The sequence below is a fragment of the Phoenix dactylifera genome, chromosome 1 (assembly GCF_009389715.1).
Source record: "Phoenix dactylifera cultivar Barhee BC4 chromosome 1, palm_55x_up_171113_PBpolish2nd_filt_p, whole genome shotgun sequence".
Taxonomy (NCBI): domain Eukaryota; kingdom Viridiplantae; phylum Streptophyta; class Magnoliopsida; order Arecales; family Arecaceae; genus Phoenix; species Phoenix dactylifera.
Window position 1 is genome coordinate 17,128,938 of NC_052392.1, and position 15,065 is coordinate 17,144,002.

Below are 15,065 nucleotides of genomic sequence, written 5' to 3' on the forward strand. Positions count from 1 at the left end.
TCGAATCCCTTTGTTCGACCGGAAATGAATAAACCCTAAGAAAATCACTTGAATCAGTAATTTTCGAGTAAGCGGGCAAAGACATACCAAATGACCATTCGCATTAAAACCAGTGAATTCCTAGTAAATGCGGCACATGGCGCGCATCGCACTCGCATGAGACCACCATGAGCTGCCATGGATGCATCTCCGTTGAGCAAAGTAATGTAAATGTTCAACTCGAGCCAGTTGGATCCAGCTGGTCCCGAGTCAAAAAGGCCAACTCGACCGAACCCTTTCCCCGGCCCAGCCCGTGGCCGAATCTCCAGGAAAGGAGAGCAACCGGATCCAAATCTGGGGTTCGAGCCGGACGAAACCGAAGGGCGAGCCCCCGGGCGGACGGACGCGAAGGAAAAGTGAGTCAAAAGGACGGCTGGGGAGGAAACTTCCACGAAGGCGTGGGGGCCGAAGACGAAGAAGACGAAGGCCGAAGTTGTGAGAAGCCAAGAGGAAGCCCGGGACCACGAACGACGGGGTGCGACGAAGAAGAAAAGTAAACGAAATTTTGTTCCCACTCTCCCCCTTCCCCCTTTTTTTCCTCAAAGAGAAGGAGAGAGAAAGGGAGAAGAAGTAGAAATAGAGAGAGAAGGTAAGGCAAAGAAAAGCACAGCATAGCGAAGCGTGGCCTCGGGGGGGGGGTGGAGGAATAGTGATCGATCGATCGATCGATCGATCCGTGGGGATTAACGAGGGAGAGAATTGAATGATCGGGGGATGGAGAAGCAAATATTCAACCCTTGCTGTTCCTCAGCGGCCAACAGCGGCAGCAGCACCAGGAGAAGGTCAGAGTTCCTGAACATCTTCAAGGTACGCCGGCCGTAGATTTGGCCCCTTTATCTGCCACTATGTTTCCTTGTCTCTTCTTATTCTTTCCTATTTTGCATCGCGTTATCGTTCTTTTAGCCGGCTCGCTGCTTTTGCTTTTGGTGGAAGCAAAGGGGAGAAAATCCGAGTAGAAAGCAGATGGGAGTTCTCTTGTGATGGCCTTTCACTTCCTGTCTCATGATCAGTGTGTGAGATGGGGGTGGATGCGTCCAAGATCTCTCTGCTGCAAGAATTGTTCTGTTTTAGGTGTTCTGCAACAAGTTCAAGCAGAATTAGTGATACATCATTGGAACGAATGATTGATTAGGTTGTTGTTTTTGTCGGTTGTTTCATAAAAAGAAGAATTTCGTTTTTGAAAAAAAATAGCATAAAGAAATATATGCTTAGAAGATTGGTCGTGGTAGAATTTGAGAGGATGGAGGCAGCCGGCCAGAAGGGAAGATGCTAGGTTGTGTGATAAGTAGACTCGAGTTTTTAAAGCAGGGGTGCATGACATGGTCACAAACTTTAGATTTTAAGTGTTTTTTTTTTGGCATGGACCTGTTTGGATTCTTTCCATTTTTTTTGTTCACCAAGAAGCTGCATATTTAATATTGCTGTGAAGGGCGCTTTTACATGCAATCGGATGTATCATTAGTTGTGAATCATGCTTGCTTCTAAAGCATGGCAACGAACCCCAGGGGTTGACGACGCTAAATACTGACTCGACCCTTGGAGATATCATTTCTATGATATCCTCTTAGCTTCCCAAGGTTTCTAGATGCTATTTACTAGAAAGAGAAATACAATAAACATCGGCTATTAGTGGTAAGTTTTTAATCTTCAAGAGTCATTGCACAAGTAGTGGTTTTGCATGGAGTATGCTATCTTCATTTATGATTTACTCACCTGAACATTATGGAAAGACATATGTACTGAACTCTTGCTTCATAATGCTTACCTTTGCCTCCATGCTGTATTCGAGATTTTTTATAGGACAAACTTTGTGTCAATAGGAGTCATCATCGGCTTTCTCATAGCCAGAATCTTGATTCTCTTGGATACATGATTTGCCTACAAGAACTGTACAAAATACGTGGAACAAACTTTGACTGGGTAGTCGAGTGATAGTATTATTGTTGATATGAGATTGATGATATATTTCTCCAACTTTTGATCCATATATTCTCCCAAATGTTGAGCTTTCTTCCATTTGTTATATATGTCTATCACCTATCATTCGTGCATAATTCCTTTTTTTTTTCTTTTTTTGAATAAAAATGTTCATCTTGCCCATGATGAAAAGAGTTAGTAGTATCTTTTCGTTTGCAGATTTGATCTTTGCAAGGCTCTCTCCTAATTAATTTTCCATCTACCCCTTCCATTCTAGATGTCTGGCAAAGAAGGTTGTCATTATTGCCAGATAATACAACAAAAGAATAGAAGAAAGTGAGATAATAAGTATTTTTTCTTCGAATTGAAAAAAAAAACATCCTTCACTAGTTTCACCAGTATAGCACAAATGCGGTTAGTTTTGTTCTCTTTTTCTCTCGTATCCACCATCTACATATATTTATCATTTCCTACATTATGACAGCTTGTAAACATAAAAATTAGTTATAAAAGCTAGCTATATATGGTCATTATAAGAGCCTTATTGCATTTTTTAAGTTTTCTAAAGTATTTGGGGTACTGCAACCTCAGAGTTAGTTTCCTACTGCAAATTGAGGATCAAACACTTGAGTAAAGTAACATCTTAACAGGTCTTGAGACTATATATGTGTGCCTATGTGTGTGTCATACGCGTATATAATATGATGTATATATTTATGCTTGTAACATGTGTGTCCATGTACACCCTCATGTGCATCTGCGTGCATGTTTTGTTATTATGACATGGTTGGCTGCACAATATGCAACCCTCCACACCAAGGAGTGCAACCACAAGACCTTTGAACATTTCATTTTTCACATTGTCTGCACCTTTTCACCTTTATAATGTTGCTGACTGACTTAAATTTTCATTTATCCTATATTGCAAGTCTTGCAATGGAACTTCTTATTATTTCCAAGTTTTTTACATGTTACTGGGCAAATATTTCATGTCAGATTCGTTTAGATAATGCTTGGGGATTAGCAAGCATATATTAGAGTAGTTGTAAGGACATTGGTGCCAAATGTCACCAACGAAACCAGATTCTGGGGTTGGTAGGGGCAGTTGGTATCCAACAGCAATCTCTTTGGTATTAACTATTACCTAGGTACCTAGACAAGTAGCAGAGGTCCAAGTTCGAAGTGTCCTGGTATTAAGTGTGCTTGATAATTTCTTACAATAGTGAAAATTAAATACTCCATTAACAAGTTTGATCTACAAATATGTTCTACAAAAAAAACTAAATTTTCATTTTTCCTAGACTTAGGAGAAGTTATGGCCATGGGGTGGTCTGGATATGAGTTGGACATGCAGAAAAATGTTGAAAGTCTAACAGAGCATTTTAATGAGATTCCTGATCACTATAGTCCATATCTTATATGAAAAGGTTAAGCAGAATAAAAAAGGAAAGAGAAGAATGATGAAAAGAAGAAGGAAGGACAATGAAGGGAGAGAGGCTATTTCAGATATGGGCATAGAAACAAATAAGAAAGAGGAGGAACAAGGAAGCAAAAAGATGAAAAATACGGGAGAAAGAACTAAGACAGTAAGGGAGCGAAAAGGGAGACACCCAGATAGTTCTGGAGAGTGGAAAAGGGAGACGAGGATTCACAGAAGAGTTTTCTTCTCTACAAGGAATTTAATATATTAAAATTTATCAAATATTTTGCTAACATCATATGCTGGCCCCCATCCCTTGATTCAAAACCTAAGCAACCTATGAGAAACCCAAACTTCCCCTACTCGAGAGATTTAACAAAGGGCTATTGTTTAAAAGATAGTGAAGCAGTTGTTACTCGAATATCCAAATTTTTTTAATATTTGAATCACTTAATAAAAGCATCCTAAAAGTAAATCTGAAAATAGAAGAGATTATATAGAAAGAACCATGTCTAAGTTCTACTTATATGGGAAGGCTCCATTTTAATTTTTATGCCTGGAAGAAGCTCTGTTTTTATGCTAAATCAAGAATCAAGATGTTAAGAATAGAATAAGCTGATGTCATGTAACAGAATTAAGGTTTGCATTCCTTATATACCTTTTGTTCTCATTATCACAATTTATGGAGGGAATTTCCATGATTTGTGACATTCAAGTTGAACATGCATGCTGAGAGCGCTTTGCCCATCAATGGTTAGACATGATAAACCAAGGTTTGAAAAAATTGACCATAACTTCTTCAAAAAAAAAAACCATAACTTTTTCAAAAAAAAAAAAAGAAAAAAAGATCATACCGTAGTACGTACTGGCCTATCCTATGGTAGGTAACTAGGTACCATGCCTTACCACCCTGCATTGGCAGACCAAAAGTAGATTTAGGGGTGTACTGCAGTATGTTCTGTTATGGTGCATGACCAGTATGCGGTACGCCTATGTAACATGTATTGCAGACCTTGACAGCGACATTCTTTATTTGATTTGAAACAAATTATGCATGCCAGCTGATAAAGAACCAGTGTAAGGGTATCTTACTCTTGTTTTGGTACTTACTGCATGCTATAAATTGAGAGGTTCTATCATACATCTTCTTTTTGCAACCATTATTTAAAATACTTAGCTAAAAGTACCCTCATTGGCAAGTTAAGTTTCTGGACCTGTAGCACTTGAGGGTCCCATTATTACATTATTTCATTGTACAACCCTGTTTCCCGTTTCAGTTAAGATTTCGGTTCATATTGGTATTGGGAACCCATTGGTGTGATATGTAATAAAATCTCAGCTTGTATAAGCCAATATATTCTAAGATATAGGCTGGTACGACATCAACATACCAGCAGAGATTTTGCAAACTTAAATGTTTGTTATTAAATACTTACATTAATATCTCAGGGAAATAACTAATCTTCGTTTTTTTATGCCAGCCATATTCATATTCATCAATCAAAATTTTGTAATTCTTCCTTAATATTTCCAGCCTTCCATCTCAACCTAGAGAAACCAAGATGTCAGTTCATCTCAATATCTTCCGGTTGCTGAGATGTCCGAGATCTGGGGCTTTAACAAAATCTTGTTTGGAACCCTTTTAGTTAGATAAGCAAAACATGTATCCAATTAATGCTTCTAATTGAGACAGAGAATTTTTTTAGCTCTTAACAACTAGTTGGTTAAATTATCAATGACCGAGTCATAATAGCTAAAGAATTGTCAACTAGGGGAGCAAATTAGTTAATCTGCCTGATGACAATTAGTAGGTTAAATTAACATATATGTTCATAACGCATCGACATTTGTATTGAGGTCTTATAGGTAGGGTTGGAAATGGGCTCCGGCCAGGTTGACTTCGGGCCGGGCTTCAGACTAAGCCCGAAAAAGTTCAAACTGGGTTTAGGCTTAAATGTAGTGTCCATTTATTTTTCAGGCTGGGCTCGAGTATGTTATTGGCCCGGGCTGAGCCCGAGCCAGAACAAGGTCCGAAACGGAGCCCGAATTCAAACCCGAATCAATTTGTTTTTGTATGTTATTTAGAGAGAATAATGGGAAGTAAAGGATAAATTAAAATGGGTTTAGCTGATAGTAATGTATCATATATTATTTACTTGTGTTATAGAAGAGAGCCCAATTTTTAGCTAGCTCATTTACTTGTGAAGCTATATCATGAAATTTTAAACTTTAATCAGGTTCGGGCCAGACCTATTTTTAGCCCAAACGGATAATTCGGGCCGGCCCAATCAAGTTCAAGTCGGGCCCAAGCCTAGGCTTGGGTCAGTCTCGGGCTTGAATTATCAAAAAAATTTTGGGCCTAAACCTGGCTCAGAGCCCGAAAAAAAATTGGGCCCAGTTCAGGTAGGGGCATGGCTCGGCCTAGCTCGGCCTACTTATAAAGACAACAAATGATTGAAAGGATTATGGTATAAGAGCGTCAAGTTTGTATGTCGGCATTTTTGGGATTCACAATTTTTATAGAATTTAAGCAAACATGATAAAAATCAAAAGGAGGCCATGTAGGGGCCATCAGTTAAAGAGATAGTGAAGTGCACATGACATACAATATAGCCTTTTTAAAAGCCTTCGTCTAACCTATATAGATTGATAGAAATGGAGTTCCAAGATGAAAAATATTAGGTACCTATAACGGATTTCTATATGGTAGTTGGTAAATTATGTTAGGTTTTAAATCCCGTGGGACGAGGGTGTCCCGATTTCTCTATGGAACGGGATGCACCCCTAGCCTGCCTAGTCCCAGTAGATCCTCCCATCTATCTCCTCTTCTTCTTTCCTTTCTTTCTTTCTTTCTTTCTTTCTTTCTTTCCTTCCTATTTTTTTTCTTCTACCTTCCTTTCTTTTCTTTTCTTTTTCTTTCTTTTTCTTATCCCTTCCTTTATTTCTTTTTTCCTTTTTCTTCTTTCTCTATCTTTTCGAATTCTTTCCTTTCTTTCTTTCTTTTCTTCTCCCTTCTTTTCTTTCTTTACTCTATCTTCTTCTTTCCTTTTGCTTTTTCTTTTTCTTCATCTTTTCTTCCACTCTTTCTTTTCTCTCTCTTTTTCTTTCCCTGTATGGATGGGTTTTGGAGTCCCAACCCCATCATGGTCCCGTTTTCTCATAGGAATAAGACAAGATGGTTGGGATGCCCTAAGTTCCGTAGGAACTTAAAATCTTGAAATCATGTGCTCATGTTTGTTATGGGATGTTGGATTTTTATGCTAGAGGAGGCAGATGAGAGGGCGGGAGAGAGGGAAAGAGATAGAGAGAGAAAGGGGGAGAGGGAGAGAGAGAGGAGGGTGGCGGAGGCCGGTGACTCGGGCAGGAGGTGGATGAAGGCTCCGTAGCCAGGTCTCCTATTTCGCTCAAAATTGGAGTTCGACCGTCTTTTTTTAATTTTGCGATTTTTATGTGAAATCAGCAAATCACTTGCAAACTTTACTTAAAAATCGTGAAATTAAAAGGCAGCCAGACCATTGTTTCGAACGAAACAGAAGATCCGGTCGTGAAGCCAGGAGGTGCTTCCTCCGCTCTTCCTTCCTCTATCTTCCTCTCCCTCTCTTTCCCTCCCTCGCTCACTCTCTTTTTCTCTCTTTCCTTCTCCTTCTTCCCCTCCGGCAATGGATTTCTTTTTTATTGTTGGAACCGTCCCAATCTGTTGCTAGGACGGCTCGGTACGACCAGAACCGTCCGGTTCGGGACAGTTTCACTGACCTTGGTCCTATGTAAATATGTCAAGCTTCTAGAAATCTCTTGGTATCACAGGTTTATATTCTAATTAATATGTGGTTGCCGACTTATTTACATATCTTTCTTTCCTATATTAATTTTCCATTATCCCTTTTGCTCTTATCGAATTTGACATCTATGTTTAATTGAATAACATTTTCTGATATTTCTTTTACGTGTTTTTTCATATCCTGATGGTCATGAAGAGTGCTGCATGTCTTCATTCATCATCAGCCGATACTGGGAAAGGGCGGAGCAAAATGTCAAGTAATAAAGTGACGCATGGTTTCAACTTGGTGGAAGGGAAATCAGGTCATGAGATGGAAGATTATCATGTGGCAGAGTATAGATGTGAAAATGGTCATGAACTTGGCCTGTTTGCTATTTTCGATGGCCATTTGGGGGATGGTGTCCCGAGTTATTTAAAAGATAACCTCTTCAACAACATACTCAAAGAGGTGAATCTCAGATACTCCTTTTACTGTCCATGTTCCTCTTCTTGCTAGTTTTGTTTGTTCATATGCATTATGGTTCTCAATACACTCTAAACTGTGAGACATAAAAGCATATGAAGGTCATTCTATGGAGTACTGGACCATCCCTAAGTAATTATCTCATTATTATATATTAATCAAGATCAGTTTTCTTTGTATACGCTTTTCCTTTGCATATCTTTTTCAGTTTATGTTTGATTTTTGTGCAAGTTTAATATTGATCCCTCAAATTGAACTTAAGAATCTGCAGTGCATGTGAATATATTTCAATTGATGATATTAATCATTTCATCTATTTACAACATAGCCTGTCTTCTGGAGGGACCCTCCAGCTGCAATAAAAAGTGCCTACTGCTCCACAAACAAATATATTCTTGAAAACACAACGAGACTGGGACCTGGGGGTTCCACAGCAGTTACAGCAATCGTTGTTGATGGCAAAGACTTGTGGATTGCAAACATAGGTGACTCAAGAGCTGTCTTGTGTGAAAGAGGTGCTGCTAATCAACTCACTGTTGACCATGAACCAGATGCTGAACGAAAAAGGATTGAACAGCAAGGTGGTTTCGTAACAATTTTTCCTGGTATGCTGTTTTCTTCTAATTATTTAAAACTTTGTATGAAAAATGGCCAATTCAAAAATAGTCGTCACAGTTCCAGTATCTCTTGGCGTGTTTCCAGGTGATGTTCCTCGTGTTAATGGCCAACTTGCGGTTGCACGTGCATTTGGTGACCAAAGTCTAAAGGCACATTTAAGTGCAGAACCTGATGTAAGACATGTGCCAATAGATCCAACTATAGAGTTTGTCATACTTGCAAGTGATGGATTATGGAAGGTTAGTGGTTTTAAATCCTACCACTAGGTGCTGCATTGATATCAAGCTACTTGTTTATTCATTCAACATGTGATCATTTTCTTGATATTTCACATCTGAATATGTACCAGGGGAAGTTAGAGAAGTGGTAGAAAGATTTTCGGATCCTTTCGTTGTTTTAGCACTAAGGATCTTTTATACTTTTAAGCCTTATATTCTGGCTTTTTCTTATTTTTTTAAAAAAATGTTTGCCCACCTAAACTAGAGAGGCATTGTTAGCGGAGGTGGAAATGGAATAGCAGTGTGCTCTCATGTAAATATGACCCTAGCATTATACCTCGGCTGTCAGCCTTGTAAGTGGTGAGGGCATGAGATCATTGTACAGCTGAAACTAGATCAATAGTCTTACACATGATGGTAGACATATCTTTGCACAATTTCACGGGGAAACAGAGCTCCCATAGCATTATTTAGTCTGCATGAAGGATGCCTGTCATTTTTCCTTCATTGCTTCCTGACTGCACTTTGATTTTCTATTGGCTCATACTGCAAGAAGATGCATTCTTCTTCTGCATTTTTTTCCTCCATTGCTGCTCTATTTGTGAAGTTTTGCCTCCTGACTGTACTTTTGATTTTTCTATTGATTCATGCTGCAAGAAGATGCATATTTATTCAGTAATGCTCGGTTGTTCTTCATTTTTCCCTTCATTGCTGCTCTATTTGTAAAGTTTTGCCTCCTGACCAAACTCCTGATTTTCTATTGTCTCATGCTGCAAGAATCTATGCATTCTTCTTCATTGCCGCTCAATTTGTAAAGTTTTGCCTCCTAACTGTGCTTCTGTTTTGTCTGTTGACTCACACTGCAAGAAGATGCATACTTATTCAAGAATTCTTGGTTCCTGACTTAGGACACTGACAAGAATGCTTGTTTCCTGACTTGTGACACTGACAGGAGACTTTAATTCATATTGCTTCACTTTGTTTATCCAGGTAATGAAAAATCAGGAGGCTGTTGACTGTGTGAGATCCATCAAGGATCCACAAGCTGCAGCAAAGCGTTTGACCACAGAGGCGCTGGCAAGGAAAAGCAAAGATGACATCTCTTGTATCGTTATTCGTTTCAGATGCTGAAGCTCCACCATGTCGTCATTCTCAGGCCTCCAACAGATAATTAGGAAGGAAAAAATAATGTTTTTTGGTGCGATACAGTGATAGGAAAACTTCTGTTTAATTTTATTTGCTTTCTAGAATACTGTGTTCGTGGATTGCGCGCTGTTCAGCTGGTTGGTGAAGCTTTAGTTGACTGTATAAGTTGTAAGTAAGCTGACCGGTCATTTCCGGTAATCGTAGCTGCGAGTATAATAGGAACCTTCTGAGGCCTCGATGCATGGTAGTCGTAGTGTTACATTTGTGTGTGTATATACATGTTCATACATATATGTTTTAACGTTAGCAATGTCTCTTGTATCTCTGTTTATAAAAGTTTTCTCAATGCGTCGGGAAATCAAATTTGGAGAAGAGTAGTGCTGCAGGAAGGGAGAACTCAGGAAGGAAAAAGGTTACATGGCCGATATGGAACTGTGACATCGGACTCCCACTAATAACAACACAGGTGCAGGCTGTCGGTGGGTGAGATCCAGAATGGAAGAACACGATAGCCGTGTCTGATTCCTGTGTGAAATTTCTCTGTTACTTTCATCATTTTCCTTTGGAGAACAATGTTGTCTCTCTTTGGATGCCTCCATACCATGTATGGTGGATGCCAGGAAGATGCTAGCGATGGTGGCGGCATGGCAGTCTTTTTCAGGTTAGGGAAATGATGGCCTGTTGAGTCTCAACAGGAACAAAAGAAAGCTTTTTTTTTTTTTTTTTTTTTTGCTGAACATGATCTGTTCAGCTCATAATTCATTAGATACTTATGAATATCAACAAAGTATCGTAAGTAAATTGATCTCGGTTGTTCGATCAAGGTATCAACCATAAGTTTTATTACATCACATTCAATTTGAGCTAAGCGATGAATAACGGCCGAGATGATGTCGCCTGAGAGACCCTCCACGCAATCTTCCACGCGGTGCAGCGAGCCTCCCGTTCCTCCGCCTCTTTCTCCGCCTGCATCCCCGCCTCCGCGCTACCGTTCCGAGCGTCCGAGACAGGCTCCCAGCGTATCACGCCACGGATCCGGCCACCTTCTTCTTCGGCTCCTCCCAACGCTCCCGGCTCCTCCAGCTCATCCTGCAGCATCTCCTTCCTTCCCAAATCAGCAAGCCGTGATCTTCTTCTTCCGCACCCTAGCTCATTCCGCACGTCAACCTCCCGGAATCCCGCGGCCAGCTCCACTGATCCGGCCGTCTGCAATCGAACCGGCACCCCAGCAATCACGCCGTTCTCCTTCCGGATCGGCGCCCGTCTGCAGCTCTTCCCCAATTCCAGCATCTGCGAGCAATCATCCCACGCATCACCGGCAGACCAGCTCTCTTCCGGATTTGAAATCCCAAGCATCCGCCTCACATATCGCGTCCGTTTTCCCCTCCTCTCCACGTGCTTGCTGGCTGATATGATGAGGGGATCTATATAAGGAGCTGGGGGGCGGGGTGGTGTGTAGGGCTCGGTGGAGAAGAAAACAGGGGAGACCCCCTGTTTCGGTGAAAAAGAAGAATCCAGCCGAGAGAGAAGAAGAGAAAAAGAAATAAAAAAAAGAGAGAAAGGAGGGGGAAAGAGAATAGTTTTGATATTTTGGGAATAATGGGAGTTGATCAATTTCATTTGAAGACGGGAGGTCGTCCGGAAGCCATGCTCGGCTAAACGTCTAGTCTAGGGCTGGATGAAGCCCTAGCAATGTTACAGGGCATTGTAGTTCTAATTTTCTTTATTATTTTGGAGCTTGTTTAAATTCTTATTATCAATGAAAAATCCTTTTATTATGTTTAAACTTTGAGCATGCTATTTATTATTAATGTTTGCTAAAGTAGTCTAAGATGATCCATGCCTAGGAAGATGAGGTGTGCTGCACCCTACATTAGCATACTTAGGTAGACACTTCATGCTATACCGAAGATGGATTTTCCTAAAACTCTTTATGTTTTTATTTTAAAAGGCTTGTAGCCAATTTGCATGCCTCTCCAAAAGATAAAAATTAAGAACACAATCCCTAATACCATGCTACGCGGTGGATTCCAAACCCTAGATCCATCTACTTTGATAAATTTCAATTCGTACTCATAGATTAATTTAGTTAAATCAAGTTAGCAAATTCTTCTTCGTGATTTATTTTTACAAAAAAAATAACTTGTTTCCAATCCCTGTGGACCGACACCCGTAATCACTATCCTACAAGATACGTGCTATTGCGTGGTTTATTTTTGAAATTGAAAGAACCGATCAATTTTTGGCGCCGTTGCCGGGGATTGCTTGCATAGTTATTTTTCCTATCATAAAAAAAAAATTAATTAATTAAAAAAAACTTTCAAAAAATATATATATAAAAAAAAATTATTCTCTATTATTGTTACTTTTCTTATCTCCTTTTTCTCTTCTACTAATTTTTTTTTTTAATTTTTCTTTTGGTCTTATTTGATCAGGAATTGAAGAGGAGATCTGGGCTATCAGAAAGGAATGCTTTGGAGGTTTGCTAAAAAAAAAATTTAAAATTGCTGGGGAAATTTCCTTTGGTAACCTCTAAACCTTTCTTATTTAAATTAATTATTAGCTTGAAATTTTGTGGTGATTGTTTGATTTCAATTTCAGCAAGAGTGTGAATGCATGCTTGATAAACATACACAAATCAATTTGCACATAGTAAGGGCAATCACCCCAACAAGATAAGAGCCGGATTTCATCACCAGACTCTTGCCCAACTTAGGTGAACTCAATCTCACATAGTGTCATCTTTAATTAAAATCAATTAGACGTTGGCCCCTAGGGACATTCGAGCTCAATAGGACGAAGATCACCGAAAGTTGCACCAATTTTGCTCTGTGGCTTAGTTGATGTCTAGGCAAGCTTTGTCCCTATAAGGGAGACAGTTCATCTGTTCGAGGCAAGTGGGTTTTAAGTGGGACCTTTGCGAACGCATCGTGACCCCTCCACTTACCTGGGAGCTTACCTGGTCAACTCGGTTCATTAGACCGGATTGGAGGCTTAGGTGCCCTCTTCAAACTAGTTAGGAGCTGTCTAGTGATTTTAGGTCAAAGACTAGGATTGATATGCTTTTCTCTTTTATTGCATGCTTGATTGATCGAGTACTAGTGTATGCACGGTAGTCGTTCTAGAGTACAAAATCTATTACCTTTCGACCCTGAAATAGAACGAACCCTTAGGAACATTCGAGCTAAGATCAAAACATTAGGATCATCCCCACCTCTTAAGATGGCTGAAGAACAACCCAAACTCCTGAGGGAGTACTTTACTCCCACTATTTACACTTTCCCATCTTGCATTCGATTACCTGAAGTAGCAGCTGTACAATATGAAATAAAGTCTAGTGTGATCCAAATGCTTCCATCTTTTTATGGGCTCTTCTTTCAATTTTGAAATTAAACCACGCAAGAGCACGTATCCTGTAGGATAGTGATTACGGGTGTCGGTCCACAGGGATTGGAGACAAGTTATTTTTCCTAATTAAATAATTACTTCAAAGGGGATAAGCTAGAGTAAATGATAAAAACTAAGAATTAATATGGGTGTAGTAGTATGAATTATCTATGGAGAGAGGTGTTTAGGGCTAGATTCCACCGATAGATTTATATCTGTGACGCTTTCAATGATTGAGTTGTATGTAAGACTTGACTGCTTCCGACTACAAGCCAAAGCAATCACAAAAGAAAATTATAACTAATTCCCAGCATGAATCATCTAAGTCTAGCACAAACCATCTACTCTAACGATAAGCATGACCTGTCTAACCTAGCATGATGCATCTGATCATTAAGTCATTAAACATGAAATCGATGTCACATGAATACAAACCACAGGTGTTGGATTCGATGAAATAGATCAATCTATGTAAAATATTTTATGCAAGATAAATGATTCACATAAATTGGATAAATCGTAAGATCAATTGATAAATTCTTCATCATGCAACCATCTTACAATACAAACTCAAATCAATAAAAATGAAACGAATACTCCTCTATGGCTTCATCAAACCCCTAAACCGAGGCTCAGCTGCTCATGGTGCTTGTCATCTCCATTGGTTGGCTGAAGAACTCCTTTGCCATCCGCCTCAAACCCTCTCTATTTTTTATTCTCTTTTTTTTTGGTTTTCTTTTTCTCTTCAAAACAGAGCAAGCTCTGTTTTTTTCTTGGAACCGTGCCCCCCCTCCTTTACGGTCCTCTCCCACTTCTCTTATATAGGTCTCTCCTCTCTTGGTGAAGCCAGCCATGAATCCAAAGGGAGCGGACGCATGATCCTTGGGCGGAATGCACATCATCGGCTGGATCTCAGCAGCCGGTCGCGGAAGAGTGGTCCGTGGAAGATGAATACGGATGGGAGAAAGGTTGAATGCATATCCCGATTTGGATGCGTGATCCTTGGCTTGATGCGGGAGGGCTGAATCACAGGATGCTGGAATTTCCTTCACAGATGCAGGGGATACGCTGGGAGGAGCCAATCGGAGGATTGATGAGAATCCGAAAGGGGAAGAGGCGGAACGCCATTCTTGTGATTCGGCAGCTGATGGCTGGGCGGACGATGATCGCGGAGGAGATTGGTCTTCCACTCGGTCGCTGGCTGGAATGGGCCGATCGAAGGACGTGAATCTCGGCTGCTGGGCACTTGGAACGGCTCATTGGTTGCAGCCGGCTGGGATCCTGTTGTTTTGAAGCGAGGGCGGAGGATCGGGCTGATTCGGAGGAAGAACGTGGCTGGGCGGTGATCGCGGACGGACGCATGGACGCCGGCTGCACCGCGTGGAGGATCTTTCGGGCGACGCCATCTCATGGCCGGAACGGGAGAATCGACGGAAATCTCGACCGTGATGCACTGCGGAGAGGAGGAAAGAAGATGAACAGTGGATTCATTATAATTTTTTTTTAACACTGTTCATATGAACAGTGAATCCGTGATGCACTGTTTATTTTATTATATTCATTATTTTCTTTTTTTTTAAATTTATAAATTTTATATGAAGGCATGTAAGGAATTGGTTGGGAATTACTTTGGGTTTGAGGTGGGTCATGATCGTTGATTTGGCTTGAACTTGTTCTCGAGCCCAATGTCATTTAATTCTTACTAAACCGCTTCAGATTGGACTCAACCATATCAGACTGTGACTTAATAAAAGGGTTAATCAAATATTTTTCTATACAATTATAACTTTTAATCAAATCAGGACCAAAGCCCATTTAGTTATAACCTTAGTCGGGTCAACACAATCTCCTTATATATTTTTTTTTGTAGTTTTCATGAAAGATTACAACCAAGAGAGAGACAAGTTCAGAATCTAGTTTAAGAGAATAATTACCATATTTTAAACTTACTTCAATGTTTGTTCAATTTCATGGTAAAATATGTATTTATCAGTTTAAAAATATTGATAAGTGCTGTGGAAAGGTAACTAAATTATAAATTATTAAGCACTTATTACACCCCCAAACCTATATTTTGCT

The 15,065-nt window shown here is 40.0% G+C and overlaps 1 protein-coding gene across 1 annotated transcript; it reads left to right on the forward strand.

The window, feature by feature from the left end:
- The first annotated feature begins 454 nt into the window (after positions 1–454).
- On the forward strand, positions 455–9,929 carry LOC103701433 (probable protein phosphatase 2C 44). Its single transcript, XM_008783475.4, has 5 exons — positions 455–846; positions 7,351–7,602; positions 7,946–8,222; positions 8,320–8,474; positions 9,444–9,929. The coding sequence occupies exons 1-5, from the start codon at positions 754–756 to the stop codon at positions 9,582–9,584; spliced, it is 918 nt and encodes a 305-aa protein (XP_008781697.1). The 5' UTR covers positions 455–753; the 3' UTR covers positions 9,585–9,929.
- Positions 9,930–15,065: the final 5,136 nt, after the last annotated feature.